Source organism: Lipotes vexillifer, unplaced genomic scaffold, assembly GCF_000442215.2.
Source record: "Lipotes vexillifer unplaced genomic scaffold, Lipotes_vexillifer_v1.1 scaffold1691, whole genome shotgun sequence".
NCBI classification, from domain to species: Eukaryota; Metazoa; Chordata; class Mammalia; order Artiodactyla; family Lipotidae; genus Lipotes; species Lipotes vexillifer.
This window is the reverse complement of record NW_006789046.1, coordinates 3597874-3618697: the sequence shown is the minus strand read 5'-3', so window position 1 is coordinate 3618697 and position 20824 is coordinate 3597874. Positions and strand designations below refer to the sequence as shown.

At 44.7% G+C, this 20824-nt stretch overlaps 1 protein-coding gene across 2 annotated transcripts in view; it reads left to right on the top strand.

Annotated features, from left to right (window-relative positions):
- The first annotated feature begins 203 nt into the window (after positions 1–203).
- Positions 204–20824, top strand: part of TNRC6C (trinucleotide repeat containing adaptor 6C) — a 43913-nt gene continuing 23292 nt past the window's right edge. Inside the window, exons 1-8 of one of the 2 annotated variants that reach the window (XM_007462371.1) lie at positions 204–2737; positions 4945–4949; positions 9767–9982; positions 11832–11998; positions 14952–15032; positions 16332–16389; positions 18325–18467; positions 20065–20214. In XM_007462371.1, the coding sequence (XP_007462433.1) occupies positions 348–2737; positions 4945–4949; positions 9767–9982; positions 11832–11998; positions 14952–15032; positions 16332–16389; positions 18325–18467; positions 20065–20214 (3210 nt within the window). In that variant the 5' untranslated portion in view covers positions 204–347. The remainder of the gene's footprint in view (positions 2738–4944; positions 4950–9766; positions 9983–11831; positions 11999–14951; positions 15033–16331; positions 16390–18324; positions 18468–20064; positions 20215–20824) is intronic. The other variant, XM_007462370.1, reaches the window with a different exon arrangement.

The window sequence follows — 20824 nt, the reverse complement described above, 5'->3', positions numbered from 1 at the left end:
TTTTTTAGTATTTGTCATTCAGAATTGAAAACTCAAAGTAAAGAGCTTCCCCCAAAGACTAGTTTTAACAGTTGATTCACTGATAAGTGGGAGGAAAATCTAACTTTGAACTTGTTTCATCTTTTTCAGAAATCAGCCACAGCGGGCTGGCAGAACATTATGAAAGTTCCCACTGGGGACAGCAGCCCACTTACAGGAGTGAAGCCAACGGCAGCTGGGATAAAGTGATAATAGACAGGACTGATAAGGAGGCGTGGCCTTCCATCTCGGGAACAGAGGCTGAGTCTGCCTCAGAATGTACGACAGATACTGACTGTACCTCCAGCTGTGGCTCAGAGAACAGTAGCATGGCTACAGGGAGTGCCCAGGGCAGCTTCACTGGACATACCAAGAAGACGAACGGCAATAATGGCACCAACGGCGCACTCGTCCAAAGTCCTTCTAATCAGAGTGCCCTTGGGGCGGGGGGAGCAAACGGTAATGGAAATGCAGCCAGAGTGTGGGGCGTAGCTACGGGCTCCAGCTCTGGCCTGGCTCACTGCTCCCTCAGTGGTGGGGATGGAAAGATGGACAACATGATTGGAGATGGGAGAAGTCAGAATTGCTGGGGTGCTTCCAACTCCAATGCTGGCATTAATCTTAACCTTAATCCCAGCGCCAACCCAGCTGCCTGGCCTGTACTTGGGCATGAAGGAACTGTGGCGACAGGCAACCCTTCCAGTATTTGCAGTCCAGTCAGTGCCATAGGTCAAAACATGGGCAACCAGAATGGGAACCCAGCGGGCACTTTAGGTGCTTGGGGAAACTTGCTGCCGCAAGAGAGCACAGAACCACAAACGTCCACTTCTCAGAATGTGTCTTTCAGCGTACAACCTCAGAACCTTAACACTGATGGACCAAATAACACTAACCCCCTGAACTCTTCACCAAACCCTATCAATGCAGTGCAGACAAACGGACTGCCAAACTGGGGAATGGCTGTTGGTATGGGGGCCATCATCCCGCCCCACCTGCAAGGCCTTCCTGGTGCTAACGGATCATCAGTTTCTCAAGTCAGTGGGGGTGGCAGCGAAGGAATCAGCAGTTCTGTGTGGGGCCTGTCCCCAGGCAACCCTGCCACAGGAAATAGCAACTCTGGGTTCAATCAGGGGAATGGCGACACTGTGAACTCAGCATCAAGTGCTAAGCAGAATGGCTCCAGCAGTGCTGTGCGCAAGGAGGGAAACGGAGGGAACGCGTGGGATTCGGGACCTCCTGCCGGTCCTGGCATCCTCGCCTGGGGGCGGGGCAGTGGCAACCATGGCGTCGGTAACCTCCATTCGGGAGCTTGGGGCCACCCCAGCCGAAGCCCCTCCAACGGGGTGAACGGGGACTGGGGAAAGCCCCCAAACCAGCATTCCAGTAGCGACATCAATGGGAAAGGATCGACAGGGTGGGAGAGTCCTAGTGTCGGCAGCCAGAATCCTGCCACGCAGCCTGGCAGCGAACACACGAACTCTTGGGCCAAAGCTGCATCTTCTGGAACAACAGCAAGTGAAGGAAGCAGCGACGGTTCTGGCAGCCACAACGAAGGAAGCGCTGGGAGGGAAGGAACAGAAGGCCGAAAGCGAGACAAAGGGATTCTAGACCAAGGGCACATCCAATTGCCAAGGAACGATCTTGACCCAAGAGTTCTGTCTAATACTGGTTGGGGACAGACTCCAGTAAAGCAAAACACTGCCTGGGAATTTGAAGAATCCCCAAGGTCTGAGAGAAAGAATGACAATGGGACAGAGGCCTGGGGTTGTGCAGCTACTCAGCCTTCAAACTCAGGGGGGAAGAACGATGGGTCCATCATGAACAGTACAAATACCTCTTCAGTATCGGGGTGGGTCAGCTCACCACCTGCTGCTGCGCCAGCAAACACAGGTTGGGGAGATAGCAGCAGCAAAGCGCCAAATGGCCCCGGGGTTTGGGGGGACACGATAAGCTCTACTGCTGTTAATAATGCTGCTGCGGCCAAGAGTGGCCACGCTTGGAGTGGGACCGTAAATCAGGAGGACAAGTCACCCACCTGGGGTGAGCCTCAAAAACCCAGATCTCAGAACTGGGGAGATGGACACAAATCGAATCCAGCCTGGAGCGCAGGAGGGGGAGATTGGGCAGACTCGTCTTCTGTCCTTGGACACTTGGGGGATGGGAAAAAAAATAGCTCTGGATGGGATGCTGACAGTAATCGATCAGGGTCTGGTTGGAACGAGGCTCCAAGGTCTGGGACCAGTGGCTGGGGCAATGGCACAAATGCAAAGGTGAATCCAGGGACAAGCTGGGGAGAGTCTTTAAAGCCTGGCCCGCAACAGAACTGGGCGAGCAAACCCCAAGACAGCAGCGCGAGTAACTGGGGAGGAGCCACTTCCGTTAAACAGACAGGAACAGGGTGGATTGGGGGGCCGGTCCCTGTCAAACAGAAGGACAGCAGTGAGGCCACGGGCTGGGAGGAACCTTCCCCGCCATCTATTCGACGCAAAATGGAAATTGATGACGGTACCTCAGCTTGGGGCGACCCGAGCAACTACAACAATAAAACTGTAAACATGTGGGACAGAAACAACCCGGGCATCCAGAGCAGTGCCTCGGTCAGCACCACCACCAGCACCAGCACCACCACCGCGAGCACCAACACAAACGTGGCCGAGGTGCCCCCGACGCACCAGGCCAGCGCCCAGCTGAACCGATCGCCACTGCTCGGTCCAGGTACGTGGGGGGCTGTGTGTTCCTTTAGAGGCAAAGAAAAAATGTTTATTCTCATTACATTTGCACACATACTCGACTAGTGTTTTTGTAGCAAATAACATTAAACTAATTTTAGTGCCCTTCACCTTACGATATCGTATTGAATGTTACCCAAAGAGAAGAAAGTTAAGTAGGATTCTCTGATAGCTTTTGATTCAAGAAAAAAAAACATTAAGCACCTTCAAAAGAAAGGAGAGGAAAGAAGAAATACGTCCTCTTAAGAAAGATTGAGGACCATTATGTTAGTTTGTGTTTACTTATTACAAAGTCTTTTTTGTTTTTTGGTTGTTTTTTTTTTTTTTTTGGACTCACTGCACACGGCATGCGGGATCTTAGTTCCCCGACCAGGGACCGAACCCATGCCCCCTGCAGTGGAAGCTCAGAGTGTTAACCATTGGACCGCCAAGGAAGTCCCAAGTCTTCACTTCCTTATGAGATAAACCACTGGTTCTCAACACCAGAGGGCTTTCGTTAGAATTACCCGGGAGCTTGGGGACTGAGGGATACCAATCTCAGAGATTGCTAGTGTCATTGGTCTGGAGGTTCAAACCCATTCTGGAGCTGGGACACAGTACAGCAATAATCTAGAGAAATACCCCATGCCTGCCTTTTGCTCAGAGATGGTAAGCTGCCCTTCCCAGTCCTTCTCAGACTCAGGGGGTCTCACTGGCGGCGTAGGGTGTGAAGTGGTGTCAGCTGGCTTGGAGCAGAGCCGCCTCCTCAGCTCTGCCCGGAGGCCTGGGGTAAGTCTGAGCCAGACCTGCAAGCGTAGCCCTTACTTATGTTTCTAAGGAAGTGAAAGCAGATCCTGAAATACAGCCCGATTATCTCATGCACTTAGAAATAAATATTCTGGGACACTTAAAAATCAATTTGCAGACACAGGAGAACATTGAATATTAATTAATAAAACATTTGATGAATAACTTATCTTCACAGTAAACTCTGAATCTAGCAATGAGACTAAGGGAGAATCTCCAGAGACGGTTTCTTTCACCCCTGAACTTTGTCAGGTTTCATTAAGACGTACAGATAATTTGAGAGGGATTGGGAGGTGGTGAGGTGAGGGGTTAGAGAGATAACTACCCAGTTAATTTAGAGTCAAATATGAAGGCCATTATAGGCTTGATCTGAGTGAAACCAGTGACATGGTGGGGTCATGATATCTTGCCTAGGGCTGTGTCCTCCCACGGTGGATGGAAGTGAAACATAGTGCCACATGTCAATCAGAAAACCAGAAGAATACTGCTAATGTCGCTCTTATTCCAGAACATTTTTTAATCCGTATTCTACCTACCTATCTATCTATTCTCCTCAGCTTCTCATAAATGTGTCTCATTACCCTTGGCCAGGCATTCAGCTGTGCCAGTGGTAATCCCTGTAGCTGTCTCATGAGGTTGGAGGAGGCCCCAGCCAGAAGCAGACTTGACTTTGCATTGGATTCTTATTCTAATGATATTATATTTGCTTTATCGTTTAGTTTTCTGGCACAAACATAACCAAAGGCAGAGATTGTGTGAGTTTATCATGGAAGAAGCATATCACCCATTCGATGAACTAAAACTTGGAAGAAATTGGATTTGGGAATCCTCTCCCTAGGTAGATAAAACACATGTGCTGTTTCTCTAAGTCTCCTTAGAGCAAAAGCTGGAGGACATTGTACTGCCTGCAAGCCGCCCTGTCCTAGAAGCTCAGTTGCTCTTTTATCATCCTTTGGTATAAAAATGATACTCAAAAGTAGAGTCACCTGCAGATGGAGTGAATCAGCAAGATGCTGTTAGAGCGTGACTATTTTCACACCATAACCTCAGAAATCGATCTCACCGACCCCTCCAGCCAGAGGAATTCTATTTTAAGCACCACACAGTAGTTACTGAAAGAGGAGTGAGCTGTGAGCAATCAGTGCTTTGTGTGGGTATGAGATTTTTCTTGGGTTTCAGTTGGGTTAGGCTGTTTATACTTTCCTGTGTGTTGAGGGACTTGGTAAGTCGGGCTGGACGTGAAGGAGGACCAGGGAATCGGAAGTCCTGCTCAAGAAGTAGGAGGAGACGCCTGTCAGTGCAGGTCCTGTGGATACACACGAAGCTTTTCATTTTAGGTACCTTCAGTTCAAAATGAATAGAAGAATGAGACAAAGATGCCATTTGCCCTCCTACACAGCATATCAATAAGAAAGAGTTAGCCCATTTAAAATCGGTGTTAATGCACTAAAATAAAAACATTTTTTTTCTGTTTCTGATACCTACCCTGTGTGATGACCCAGTAAGACAGGCAAAGGCAGCTCTTCCTAAGAGGCTGTTGTGCAGCTTGAGAGCACGTGGTCAGCTTTAAAAAGGACCCTTATCTGTAACCCTGAGATAGACTCCCCTGTTTTTGGAACAGAAGTGTCAAATAAATGCCCGAGAAACAGGGCGTTCTAAAAAGTATGGGATGCTTTGCATCTGACTGAGCAAACTCTTCCACATAAAGCTTCACTCTAAGTACCGATCTTGATTTCAAATGTGAAAAATTAATTGTTGCTGCAGTAAATATGAAAAATTGTTGCTGCTTTGCCCCTCCATAAGCCAGTAGCCATCCAAGCATTGTAATAAATTTACATTAGGCTTAAGTGCCATCATTATGAACAAACTCCCATCTCGTTAATACTTAAGTTAGTACCTAAAAATACCAAGCACATAGCAGGCGCTCAAATGCCTAATCAATTAAATTTTCAGTCCTTTATTTTTCCTTCACTTAATTGTAATTGGTCACTTTTTAACTGAACCTTTCTTCCCCAAAAGGAGTGCCTGTCACACTTGTAAAACTCTCTAAGTAGCCTCCATGGAACAAGCTAGCATTGATTTCTTACTTCACAGAAGAACGAATGAATGCCACCTCCCAACTTAACTGTCTGTAGTACTTAGGATGAGAATCTTTGAGTCAGGTGAAGATTCTCTTTCTCTAGGTTCTGTTTCTTGTCCTCTCATCTGCTCTGTGCTCATTTTCACGCCAGTCTTCTGGGCCTGCAGCACTTGGGTACCCTGGTTTTCTCCGTTCTGATAGAAAGATAAAGAATGTACAGTAAGTCCCCTACATACCAACCTTCAAGTTGCGAACTTTCAAAGATGTGACTGTGCGTTCACATGTCCAATCCTGTTAGTTCACGTTGAAACGGAACAGGACCCTAGCGTCCTTGCCCCCTCCCACCATGTCGTCAGCCTCTGCCTTTTGTCGGTGCAAAAACTTCAGCCGGAGAATAAGTTTAATCAGAGAAGTGAGGAAATGCAGAAACGAAGGAAAACACAGGAGACCAAATAATAACAGTTTAGTCAGTAAACATAGTCAAGGACCTTTAGTTCCTCCTCAATGGCTGTAGATGGTATTCTGAGCCGTATCCTGTGAGCTGTCTTATGGATACTGAAACCCGCACCAGGTGGCAGAAGTTACCTACATGATGAGCAGGCTGTAGCCATGACATAAGCTGCCACAATTCCAAGAATTGGCCTCAAGGAAATGGAAACGAACAGACCCTGGAACTGAAGATTAACTGTACCTAAAACAATCCAGATGACTCTGGTCAGACCACTGATGACCAATTTCAAGATGCCTGTCAGAGCTGACTGTATTGTGTCTACATGTAGCCCCCTCCCTCTGTCTATAAAAGCTCTTGCCCCCTGATTGTCGGGGGAGGGGGGAGTCGGCCTTTGGACAGGCATCCGCCCTCCCCACCCTCCCCGCTTGTTGCCAGCATCCAAAGTAAAGCAAACTTTGATTTGCACCAACCTGGCCTCTTTATTGGCTTTTGAGCGGTGAGCAGCCGGACCTGGGTTTGGTAACAACGTGTCTGGCGTATGTTGTCACGTGGGTGCGTCCTCTGCAAGTGGTTGTGCTTTTGTGTACTGTACTGTACTGTGCTGTATAGAGCACAGTAGTACAGTATCTTTATTTCAAGCCCAGGATGAGTGAGTGAAAGTGCAGCTTGCCCTCTGTCTCCTGTTGCTGACCATCCTTCAGCTTTACATCTCCCACCTCCTCTCCCTCCTCCAGTCAGTAAGGCTTCTTGCCTGTTCACTCGATGCCAGCCCCTTGTACTGTATGCCAGCTGTTGTACTGTACTACTGTACTTTTCGAGGCACTGTACTGTAAGATTAAAAATGTTTTCTTTTTCTGTTTGTTTTTTATGTATTATTTGTGTGAAAAGTAAACCTATTTTTTCTTTTTCTGTTTGTTTTTTATGTATTATTTGTGTGAAAAGTATTATAAACCTATTACAGTACAGTACTATTATAGCCGATTGTGTTAGTTGGGTACCTAGGCTAACTTTGTTGAACTTAACGAACAAATTGGACTTACAAGTGCACTCTCGGAACATAACTCGTTCGTATGTAGGGGACTTACTATATATTTAAAACGGACTGAAAACTACATATTCTGGTGGCATCTCATTGCTGTTGTTATTTTATTCCCAGCACTGTGTGTGTTCAGTTGAAGAAGGCAGATAATTGGGACTTCCCTGGTTAAGACTGCACTTCCACTGCAGGGGGCATGGGTTCGATCCCTGGTCAGGGAACTAAGATCCCGCAGGCGATGTGGCCAAAACAAAAGGGGGGGTTGGGGGTGTAATGACTCCTGTATCCCATGGACCATCTTTTAAAACTTTAATATCAATGTTTTAATATGCAAGATAGAAATTTGTTCAGCCTCATTAAGCCCAACTTTAAAAGAACTTTTATAAAATTATTAGCAACAGGGATACCAAATTCACTTGAGCAATAAACATTAAAAGTGGAGATCGTATTTATTTTAGTAGTATGTATTTAAAATTATTTCCTAGCTACCGAAAATATTTGCTTTGCATCGAAACGTTCTGGTGTGCCTGGGTTTTTAGCATCTCTTCCAGAGGCTCTCGGTTGTCAGGTGGTGCACTCATTCTGATGTGTATGTTAGTTTGGCCTTGTAGGTAAATTATTTTCTTGCCAGAGATCAGCTTAAACTAGAAATATTGTTTTCTTGATTTTCTGAGTGAGCAATTATTCTTCCATTTATTTCTAAGGTTTTATAGAACCTGCCGCTTGCAGATCATTTGCCTTCCATATAAAAATACTCTGTAGACATCCCTGCTGCTTTCTCAGGAATTAAAACCTCTTTATAATTACCAGGGTTTTAACACTTATTCTTAGTTTTGACTTAATTAAATAATTTATAGTACTGTATTTCAAAGAGATGGCAGTATAAGGGTGACAGATTTTAGGTGTTGTTATTTAATTACCAACAGTAAATCAGTATTTTTATAGCCGATTGGCCTTTAGCAACACCTGTATTATTTTATCTTCCCAAAATTTCCATAATTTTTGTCATCTGTGTTAATTTTCCTAATTTAATTTTGTCCCTTCGATTTGTAAAACTCCTCCCAAAATGCATTATTGTTTTATGTGTAATTATAGGTAATATTACAGTTAGCAATTGCCGGCAACAGCAATTAGGGCTAACTTCCCTGATATTGGTAATAGTTTACATAATATATTGCTCAGCATAGAGCTTGTAATTTTAAATGATTCATAGGTTGCAGGCACTTTTATTGTGAATCAATATTGTTGCATTTTATTAGAGTAAAGCATCATGGGAGCTGATCGTATGCTGTTTTTAGTCAGAAAATTAATGAATTTCATAATGGAGATGGTACTATCCATATTTTAACAAAATAACTTAAAATTTGTGGTTGGCTACTTGTATTTTATACTTTCCATTCTTCACTTAGTACTTAAAACATTCACAGTTCTCTCTCCGAGAAACTGTATCTGTATGAAAACTACAAGTGATATGAGCTGTCAGTGTGACTTATCAGTAGTGTCAAGTGAGTTTATGGGCAGAAGCAAAAAGATCAGAATTTGGGTTGATTCGGAAAAAATGAAGTTTGCATATATAACATAAAATGTTTTTCTTACTAAAGTATAAAGAAGGTGGGGAGATCCTTACTGTTGCCTGGTCTCGTGACCTCTTCTGTGCCTGTAGATAGTGATGCCATAACGCTCTGGATTCATTAGGGACCCTTATCTAGTTTCATTGCATCCCAGTCCCAGATCAGGATGCTACGGCAACAGGACTGGGTGGAGGAATGAAAGAAGAATTCTGAAAAATTCTTGTAAAAAATACTTGCAATCAATCAGTGTGTTTGTTGGAACCACCCTTATCCATAATTCCTGCACTCTGTTCCCATCTTTAAAGACGAATGCCTCAGCTCTTTCTCAGCCCACTGCTGGTACCTGAGAATTGTCTGGGTTCTCTATTATTACTTTATTTGTACATGTCTAATCTGCCATCTTCTCATTTCTTTGCCCAGATATATGTCTTTGATGGTTGGTCAAAAGATAAGCAAAAATAATTTTCAGTGTATATTTGCCACTTGTAAATTTTTTTATAAGAGATTAATGTAACATGAAATTTCTTTCAGGTTGTTATGTATAATACCGGAAGTAAAAGAGCTACTTCTTTTTTTTTTTTTTTTCCTTGCGTTATGCGGGCCTCTCACTGTTGTGGCCTCTCCCATTTGCGGAGCACAGGCTCCGGACGCGCAGGCTCAGCGGCCATGGCTCACGGGCCCAGCCGCTCCGCGGCATGTGGGATCTTCCCGAAACGGGGCACGAACCCGCGTCTCCTGCATCGGCAGGCGGACTCTCAAGCACTGCGCCACCAGGGAAGCCCTAAAAGAGCTACTTCTTAAACTTTAGTTTTTAAACTATTCTTTTAAACTCTATCATGTTGCAAATAGTGTGAATTGACTAGTTTTTAATATAATGGACTTTGAAGTGGGTAGGGGTCAGGAGTGAGAAAAATGCAACTTTAAAAAAAGCTGAACAAATCTGATTAGATTCAATATTGTCTCCTTTTCGCTTTCTACTAAAAGCCATCCTAAAGGTAGATTATCTCAAAATTATTTTGAACTTGAAATTACCATTTTTACTTTCTCCTCTGTTTCATTTTTATTGTTTTCTCTCTCCCCTGGTGCCCTTTTCAGTTTCCTCAGGCTGGGGAGAAATGCCTAATGTTCATTCAAAGGCTGAAAACTCTTGGGGAGAGCCATCCTCCCCTTCTACCCTGGTTGATAACGGCACAGCAGCATGGGGCAAGCCGCCCAGCAGCGGCAGCGGATGGGGGGACCAGCCCACCGAGCCGGCGGTGACGTTTGGAAGAGCCAGCGCCCCCGCTGCCACCCCAACCCTGTGCAAACCAGGTGAGCCGTGCTTCCTGCCCTGGGTTGGCCGGTTCGAGATGGACCCGGGTAGTCTGTTTAGAGGGATGCTTCTCGTTGAATTTTAAGAATTAGTGTTTTAGGACGCTTTCCTCATTTTTAAGTCTAACGTTAAACTAAAACTATAAAGAAATATTTGTCCTGTCTGATACAAGAGCACAAGGGAGCTTTTAACAGAAGTCCATGTTCTCCTTTTTACAAAAAAATAAATACAAGGATCAGAGCAATAAAGCATAGCTGCTTGATGGTTAGTAGCCTCCACGCTTCTTCAGCAGTGTTCTCCTACCTGCCATTCAGACTATTTAAACTTTGCTATTTCACTGAGCAAAGGTGGATAAGGCAGAGGCCATTTTTCTTTTTGCGATTAGGTTTTGAAACATACATTACTTAACAGCAGTCTGACACTTGCTTTGCTTTCAGGTAAACAAAATTCTGCTTTAGATTCTCCGGGTTTATGCTTCTTCTCTCTTTTTTTCTTTTCTTAAAGAGAAAAACCATGCTGTGTTTTCCTCCCATTATCTGAAAGTATAATAAGTATACATATAAAATGTACATCCTTACAAATGACCAGATCATGTTTACCAAGTGGAATCCTGTAATGTGTGGCTGTTTTGCAATGTGATACTTATGACAAGAGCATGAATATGTTTGCTGATTTAAGTCTGATATTAAAATTAATTGTTCACATGGCCGCAGAAGCTCAGGTTTTGTTTTTGTTTTTTTTTTGGACATCGTTAAATGTCTCAGATCTTAAAATGAAACTTTATTGTTTTAGTATTTTGTTACTTTGTTAACACTGGATAGTATGCTCTGTATACCAGCCATTCTGCTGGATTATTTATTTCATGTATATTACTTCCTGTTATACATCTAACGGATGGGGAGCTCCTGGGTATTTGGATTCAGGCACTGAGGTAGTATATTTGTTTTTAATAATTTGTCCTTGGAGGCCTAATTATATGCCTGTCCACCTTGCAAGCCTCATGTCTTCATCGTCTTACCGACTCGAGCGACAGCACCGTCGCCTGACCTTTGTCCTTCTTCAGATTCCCCAGGAAGTGAAAATTTGGGGTAACTTTTTTTTGCGGTACGGCCGCTCCGCGGCACGTGGGATCTTCCCGGACCGGGGCACAAACCCGTGTCCCCTGCATCGGCAGGCAGATTCTCAACCACTGTGCCACCAGGGAAGCCCTGGGGTAACTTATATACCAAGAGTTGCTTTGTATTTTAAGAAAGGAGAAAAATAATATCCTGAAATCGAAACTCAGTATTCAACTTGCAGCTCCCTCTGCCTACAGCCTCAGCTGTCTCCATCCTGTCATTCTGGGAGCATCTCCTGGGAGCTTGTCAAAAGCGCAGACTGTTGGGCCCAACCACAGACCTGCCGCATTTCTCCTGATTCCCTGGCAATTCGGGTATGGTCGCTTTGGGGGAGCACTGGTCCACGTGACATACCACATGACAGGGAGGATAGTGACGTTTTTCAGGACTCTGCATTTTACCAGCCATTCCATATCACGCAGAGATTGCCACCTTCAGTAGCCTCCAGGATTTACTGTTAGAATGTCCATGCTTCGAAATGACTTCTAGTTGGTTAAAGGAGTTTGGAACAGCACAGGCTACAAATAGCTGAAGTTTGAAGGAAAAAATAGGTACATATATACATGTATATTACATTTCTAGTAGGGAAAATTAAATTCTTAGGTCTAAGGGAAACAAAGTAGTAAAAGGTAGGTTATGTTCACCCCTTCTGTCCTGCCTCCCCCTAAATGATTTTATAGGGCACCATTGTCTGCTTTGGGAATGGTGAATCTGTTCCCTCTCTTTCTAGCTTCAAAATCTATGCAAGAAGGCTGGGGCAGCGGCGGGGACGATGCGAACCTCGGTGCCGGTCAGTGGGAAGACGAGGACGGGGGCATGTGGAACAACGCCGCTTCCCAAGAAAGCACCTCCTCCTGCAGTTCCTGGGGGAACGCCCCCAAAAAAGGACTCCAAAAGGTGCGTGTGACACTAAAGGAAATAAACTCTAAAAATCAGTGGTGGTACTTAAAAACATTCAGTTTCAAGGTGGTATCTCCAGGTAACAGTGGCAGAGAGATCTGAGGTTCTCAGAGTGCTCTCAGGACCCTGGTGGTCCTGAGGCCCTCTCGGCGGGTCTCTGCCGAGCGGAGAATGGGGTTTTCCAGAGACTACATGCCATTGCTGTCACAGCAGAGTGAAGGCAGGGACAGGTGGGTGAATCCAGCTGCTTCTGTGAAGTCGGACAGTAGAGAGATGTTCAGTCAGGTACAACAATGCCACTCTTCTCACTAAAACTTTTTGTTTTAGAAAATATAATTATTTTCCATTAAAAAACATTGTTATATTAACATATAACGGCTTTGTTATGGTTATCTTTAAACAAATTAATACAGTTTTTTAAATTTCTCAGTTTTAATTTCTAATACAGTAAATATCAATAAATACAACTCATATAAACAAAACTTCTTTAGGATCCTCGGGGTTTTTTTGATTTTTGGGGTTTTTTTGCGGTACGCGGGCCTCTCACTGTTGTGGCCTCTCCCGTTGCGGAGCACAGGCTCCGGACGCGCAGGCCCAGCGGCCATGGCTCACAGGCCCAGCCGCTCTGCGGCATGTGGGATCTTCCCGGACCGGGGCACGAACCCGTGTCCCCTGCCTTGGCAGGCAGACTCTCAACCACTGCGCCACCAGGGAAGCCCAGGATCCTCGGTTTTTAAGAGAGGTAATGGGGTCCTGGGAGCAGGAAGTGTGAGCACTCCCCAGGGACTCAGTTCTCTGCACCCAGATGCACAGCCTCCAGAAGAAATCAAGTGAGGTCCACAGCACAGATGCGCTTCAAGACAGCTTCCAAGTAGATCACAAATTCAAATATGAAAGAGAAAAATGTAAGAGAGTTTTAAAAACTATCTCGGTGAGGAAGAGGCCTTTCTAACTATGACCAAAATCTAAAAGCCATGGAATGAAAGGTTTATAAACTTCAGTAAACATAAAAACTATACCTGATAGAAAATTTCATCCTCAAAGTCAAAAGACAAATAACAAACTGGAAAAAAATATTTGTAAGTCATAGAGAAGACTGACCTTCCTGATAAATAGAGAAAGATCCTAGAAACTGTTTTTTTTTTAAAAAAAAACAACCCACCGGTAATCCAGTAGACATATAGCGAAGAATGTAAGCAGGCGATCCATGGAAAAGGAACACAAGTCATTGTTAAACGTGTGAAAGGATATTCAACCTGACTTGCAGAAAGAGAATTCAATTTAAAACAACATGAAGAAATGCCATTTTTCATCTCTCAGCCCAGCAGAGAGATGCCAAAACGTGCTGTCTTCGCAAAGCTGTAGGAAAACCAGCACTCTCATACATTGCTGGTGGAAATGTAAACTAGTGTAACCCAAATGGAGGGCAGTGTGGCGTCATCTGTCAAAATTACAGATGCGTCAGCACTTTGACACAGACCTTCTACTTGTCAAGGGACAGCAAAAAAATAGTAACTTAAATGCACATTGATGGGGTAACTAGTTAAATTATGCTACATCCGTATTATGAAAAACTAAAGTTTTTTTTAAAGAAACTAAACATTGATATGAAAAGATCAACGAAATATATTGCTAAGTGAAAGGCAAGATACAGAGAATCTGTATAGCACAACCCTGCTTTTGGGGGGCAAGGGGAAGAGGAGAAAATGGGTGTGTGAGTGTGAGGCACACACATACTCGTAATGGCCTCTGTTGAATTTAAAATTCTCTGGAAGGATGTGTAAGGAGAGAAGAGCTCAGCGGATGGGTCATGGGGCGGGAAGAAGATGCTTCCATTTGCCCCTTTTTTCTGCTTTTGAATCATGTGAATGTATTATCTGTTCATAAATTTTTCAATTTGAAAACCATTCGATTAGCAGTAAGCAGAACCCAGAAACTAAAACCACGGCTTTTTGTTCATAAAGAGTAGAAATGATTGCAGGCTTCAAATTAAATCTTTTCACGATCAGGCTGGCAAATAGTCCTGTTAATGATGGGACCAGAAACACCAAATTGATCAGTTAAAATATTGTATATTCTTGGCAAACCTGGCTCTGGCCACAGAGTAATGATTAAAATCACCTCTAGAGAAGCCACTTCCTTGAGGAAAGTGAGCCTGTTAGTTTAGTCACCCCACATGCTCCGTTCTGTAATTGTGGCAGGCTCAGTTTTGAAAGCACTGTGAAGAGTACTTTGTGTATGGTAGTAACGCATTGTTAGATCCCCCTCGTTGCCGAAGAGCAGGAGATTCTTGAGGGGTCACATCTTGACGCTCAGCCCTTCCGCGGTGCCCTGCTGCCCCCTCTCCGTCTCGCTGCCCTTTCCTTTCCACTGGACTCCCTCCTTTTGTCTTCATCCTCTCCCTCACCGCCATTTCCCCACTTATTTTTTTTCTCCACCCTACAGGCCATAAGCGATGAATAATTAACAAAATTAATAGGTTTTTTTTGATCCCTTTCATCTTGTCTTTTCTGTTGGAATGAACACCCTATATTTTGTCATCTTTTAGAATAAAGCTTATAAAAGGGCAAAAGCCATGTAATTTTTAGTAAACTTTATATGGTTATTATAGGGTCGTGTTCAAGGGAGCACTTATTATGATTATTTGATAATGGAAGCGGTACCTATTTGTGATGAACTAAATTCATTCTCTGGAGAAAAGAAATAATTATCTTGCTTTTTTAAGTCCATAAATTGCACACATATGCCAACCTCAGAAGCACCCTGAAGCATTTCATAGCACGAGCCGCCAAATACTGTCGGGGCGATGTGGAACACAGCATTGCTCAGCGGTAACAGAGAGAGACACTGTGACATGTAAATCAACATGAATTTTAGGCATCTCCCATTTCTGGAAGAAATGCATTAAAGCATGGCTCATGGACTTTCTCCTTCCCACACTTGGTTCTAGGGCATGAAAACATCTGGCAAGCAGGACGAGGCCTGGATCATGACCCGGCTGATCAAACAACTCACAGACATGGGCTTCCCGGTGACTGGCGTCTTACTTTACTCCTCCCGCCATGTGTCCTGCCCTGCATGGCCCTGTTGTGTCCTGCCCACCTTTGTCATGTGTAACACGGAAGGAAGACTTGGGGGATGAGATTGTTGGCAAAACCTAACTCGTAAATCCCCCTTTCACCCGGGCACTTCTGCTTAGGGATCATTGCTCTGAACTACAGCAAAGATCCACATCATTTCTATCAAGAAAGGTGTGAGAACCTTTTCTTAGAATAAAAAATGATGTGTGATTTTTAATTTTCATTGGTTTATACAGTTTTATATTTTCTTTTCATTTATAATTAAAAGTGAGTTTTTATTCGTTTATGCAGTACGTTGACCAAGATCTCAAGAGAAAACTTGGTATAAAGTACTAAACCCTCGTGTCCAGATAAAGAATCCTAACCAGACCTATTTGCTTCCTGAGTTTCATATCGTGTGTAGGGAGAGTTGGAAATCTTAGGGTCTTCTGAAAATGCCTCCCGGTCTCTTCAGTCCCTAAGAGCCAGTGGCAGGAGTTCAGACCATGAGCAGTGCCTCCTGTATCTGCCACGTAGCCCCCTCAATATCTGCCACGTAGCCCCTTCAAATGTCTTCTTTCCAAATCTTTATTCAAATGAGTGTTTACCTTTTGATTGCTGCAGATGTCCCTAAAGGATGGGTCTAGAGTGGCTCCAGACTGGAGCAGGGCACGACATACTTCACGTGGGGTGCAGGCCCCTGACCCTGTGCGGGCGCGGCCAGGGGCCCGGCCTCCCCACGGATGAGGTGATAGGCCCACACTGGCCCTGCCGTGCTTCAGCACCATGCCCAGCTTGGTTTTGGCCTCCAGCGAGACTAGTCTGTTTCAGTCAGAGAGAGAATTATCAAAATGAACCTACGTGTTTTGTGTTATGTTGTTTTTACATTTTTTGGTGAAAAGTAGTTTACAGCAGAGCCTAGAATCTGACTCTTAGCGTGACTTCCTGCAGCTGCCCTGGGAGAGGTTTCACCCTGCTAAACCACAGAGTCAGAAATAAGACTCTCCTGGCACTGGACATTTGGGGTTTAAAGTGTTAAGTACAAGTTCTTCCCTCTAAAAATCAATTCAGTACATTTTCTTATTACAAGTATTTTTTATTTAGAAAACATTTCTCTCTAACCACACAGAAGAAAAGTATTTCTAGTTCTAAAACCTAACAATATTAGGTTAATATCAATCACTTCCCTGAGTTAATAGTGATAGAGCTCTTGACAAGCTTTTCCTTTTGTTAACACGCAGTCCCAGTGAAAACTCTGTTTCCCTCTGCAGAGAGAGCCAGCTGAAGAGGCCTTGAAGAGTAATAATATGAATCTTGACCAGGCCATGAGTAAGTAAGATGACGTACCTAAAGCACACTTTTTTTTAAAGGTACTAGTTTGTGAGTTTTGATGTTCAGAGCCGTGGGTTAATGGTTGAATACGTGCTGGGGAGACAAGACCACCCGCAGGATGTGCACCTGCCACGGGGCCAGTCCCTGAGGACTGGTGGGCACTGGGAACAAATGGCCAAACACCACATTGAACCACGTTTGCTTTTTCTGTTTTTTTTTTGGGGGGGGGGTTCCCATTTTTGTAACAAATAGATGAATTTTTTCTGTCTCCATCTGTTTTGAGTGGGGAGATAGTGACCCTCTTGGAGAAAGGCACTGGGACCACGTGCCCACCTCATTGGGTGCTGAGTGAGCTGTTCTTGTGCCGCACCCGGCAGGGCTTGCTCAGGGCCCCGCAGGAGCATCGCCTGCTGGCTGAGAAGCGAGAGTTACTGTCAAGGAACAAGCAACCCTAGTTCTGGAATTGCTTTAAAAATGATATCAATTATGGTAAATGTTTACGTGTAAAATACAGCTGATTCTTATCGTTCGTGGTACTTACGTCCTGTAAAGTCCCTGCAGACGCTGAATCAGGAAGTACTGAACCCTTGCTCCTCGGGAACATACAGGGTTGAGGTCGTCTGAGCCTCTGGCCACAGCATTTTTGTCAACCAGTCAACACGTAACCTTGTTTTATGTATGTTTCTGTTTAAAGACACCGTATTTAATATGTATTTCTCACAAATAATTATGTGCCATATTTCTTTATAAGAAAGCATTAGCTACGAAGGGTTGAACATCCTCCTGACCCTGGATAATGTGACCATAGATTTTGTTCCCTTTCTGACTCACACCAATGCCGTGAGCTATGCTTTTTTTAAATAAGTCATCATCTTGTGAATCCACAAATTTAGCCACTTTCCATCTTTTCTGAAGCTTCATCTCACACTGTAGACATTACTTTAGCTCCCCCAACACAGCCTTATACGCGATGGTGACATTCTGTCCCTGTTCCGGCTGCACTGCCCTGTTCATCAGCTGAACTCGGCTGCCTGGGCAGCGCTGCTGCAGCAGCTGCTAAACAAAGCAGGCACCACGCAGCCTTCTTGCGCTTAGGACACTAGACAGCACATTGGCTTGGGGACCATGGGGACCACTGCGATGACCAACAAAAAGCACGGAGATAGCCCTAAATACACCACAAAAGGACACCTGTCGCTTTGTGAGAGCCTGATCTGGGAATGTGTGTGTCGGGGGCTCAAATTCTTCACCGCCCCACGCGTCCACAAGTGACCAAAAAGCGCCATAATATTGATTTGGGGGCTACAAGTATATTTTTGGCAAGTAGGTGAATTCACAAGCTCGGAATTCACAAATAATGAGGATCAACTTTATAATCACATGCAAATGCCAAATGGGTGGTATAAGCTGCCAGGACAGAGGGAATCGGTGTGAGCTGGAGGGAGTTAGTCCCCGCTCCTTAGAGCCATGAGGCGGTGCAGAGTCAGAGGGAGTGGAACAAACACCAGTCTCTAAATGGGAAGAGCACAAGGGCAGACTCTGTCTGGTTTGCGTTGTATTGTATTGTATCCCCGACATTCGGACAGGTCCTTACAGCCAATAGGGACTCAGCAGGTGGAAATCAATGGCCATGAGGCGGGGCAGCCAGGGAAGGGCCCTCTTTGGAAAGAGAGGCAACAAGTCCCAGGGGAGAGGAAGGGCCTAGCCCCACAGTGGCAGAGGTGGCCGGCGTGGCTGCGAGGGATGAGGAGCAAGGGGCCAGACCACAGACTCCCGGGCCCGGCCAGAGCCAAACTGAGGCCCCTGTTTTCTGGGAGTGAGCGTCTTAACTCCTTCCCTGCGGGGTAGGCTGGTGCCCGTCAGTGCTCAGAACTCGCAGCCGACCCCCGAGGCATCTCGTTTCAAGCGCTGCTTCTGTCTGCTTTGCCCCAGGCGCTCTGCTGGAAAAGAAGGTGGACGTGGACAAGCGTGGACTGGGAGTGACCGACTACAATGGGATGGTCACCAAGCCCCTTGGCTGCCGCCCACCGATCTCCAAAGAGTCTTCCGCGGACCGCCCCACCTTCCTGGACAAGGTATGAGTTTAGGTGGCTTTTTGTTTGTTTTTAACAAGAGGTGTTTTTCGTTTTCACTGTGTTGGATTAAAAAGTTATTGGGCTATATTTAAGTGCCTTTTACCCATTTTTCTAATATATGTGAATGTTTAACTCAAAAGAGGTTGTGTTGTATTTCATATGGTGGGACTAGGAATAAAAATACTGAAATTGAAAACTGATTTTCATGTTAGCGCGTGAACTTGGCTGCTTCAATTTGTCCAGTAGACAAGGGTCCGTCAATTTCTGTTTTACGGTCTTACTTTATATGCACAGTTCTTCCCGCTGGAAATGATGTATTACATGTCTAATCTCAGGAGGAAGGGTCTAGAAGTGGTTAGGCCTGGGCACCCATGTCTCCTGGCCCTTGCTTGGATGGGCTACTTCAGAGAGCATGCAGGGGCCTGTGGGAAAATCCCCTTAGATGTTTTAACAAGTGTAGCCGCCAGTTCATTCCCCTTAGTATTGTCATGCTTGGTGCTCCCTCTCCAGATTGGTGTGACCTCAGAGGAGGGAAACAGCATCCCGTTAAACTCAATCAAAATGTTCATCCTTGGGAAAAAAAATGGAAGCAAAAAAGGACAAGTTTAAAGCAAACAAATAGACTAAAAGCAAGCCCATAGGAGAAGAGCTGAGAGTTCGTCTGTTCTCAGATTGCCAGCACTCCATACAGTGGAGCCCTCGCCTTGCCCGGCACCACTGTGCCCAGAGAAATTGGAATTTCAGACAACAATGAATCGTTTCTGGACCATATTTATTCTCAGATATTAGTAGTAGTTTATTTGAAATTCCAGTTTAACTCCACACCCTGTATTTTTATTTGCTAACTGGGACCCTGACTTATTTCCGTATCTTTAAAATGTGAAATAATACTGCAGGTTTGGGGACTGCCCTAGTGGTCCAGTGGTGAAAACTCTGCACTTCCATTGCAGGGGGCACGAGTTTGCTCCCTGGTCAGGGAACTAAGATCCTGTATGCCGCATGGCATGGCAATCAATCAATCAGTAAATAAATACTGCAGGTTTGTTGTGAAGTTAGACGAGATAAATTTACAAAGGACCTGGCACCCAATAAATGTAAAAAAAAAAAATAACAAGATTTTTGTCTGTTTTATAATTTACCTTATTATTAGGTTAAACCATATGAAATCGCTGTTTGTAGGTCAAAAACATTTGAATGTCAGCAGATTTCAACCTAATGTATACCTAGAGCCTTGCTAATAATTTCTCAAAAGGAGCCTGTTTATTTGAAAATGGTTGTAAAGTGTTTTCCAAGTAATACTTTTTACAGTGTTTGTCGCTCTTCTGATTCCTACCCGTAGGCAGGGTCAGTAGTGATGAGAATATTATAAGCTGATATGTGTTTGTAAAATAATTGTTAAAATGAAAACAGCATCTTAATCCTGTTTCTCTTTTTTCTTTTTCCCCTCTTCCTTTTGACCATATCTCCATTTTCCTGTCCACACATTTTTGATCTTTTAATTCTTTGCTCATCCGCATCCCTTTCTGTGTCCCGGGAAACTTGTGCTTTGTGTGTGGACGGGCACTGCACACAGCTCACGCTTTCTTTCCCCAATCAGGATGGCGGCCTCGTGGAAGAGCCCACGACTTCACCATTTTTGCCTTCACCAAGCCTGAAGCTCCCCCTTTCCAACAGTGCACTCCCTAATCAGGCCCTGGGCGGGATTGCCTCAGGGCTGGGCATGCAAAACTTGAATTCTTCTAGACAGGTAAGGCTATTGGTAGAGGGCCACCATGGTCTCTCTCACTTGCCTTTAAGAAAGTGTGTTTGACACGCAAACCTTCTTATTATTAATTAATGCCTGCATTTGAAAATATAACTGAATATGTAAAGGAAGCTGAAATATTATAAGGATTTCCTTCCAAGTGATGTACTGCTGTCAGGAATTGAATCCAGTTCTTGAAATTTAACCATGTTATAGGAAATGCTTCAAAATTTATATTTATTTTTACATGTAACTAAAACACCCTTGGTACTAAAGTACTGCTAGTGAAATGACATGGGCCGCAGAGCCGTCTTCACCTGCCCGATGCGTTCACAGGTCCAGGCAGTGCCGTCCTGTCTCTCCTGACAGTTGAAACCTTAAATGCATTGATCTGCAGGAAAACACCATACTCTCCCCTTTTTCCCAGAAACAGAGGTGACATCTCTTGCAGGTTCTCAGTGGTTTTCAGAGAGTGATGTTGGCACTGTTCCCTGCCTTTGACACTCTTGGGGGAGGTAAAAGTCACCCTCAGACGTCCCTGAACGGAGGGACCTGGGGTTTTGATCGACGGCTGCTTCGTGTCACTTCTCTCCCCTGGAATGAAATGATACGA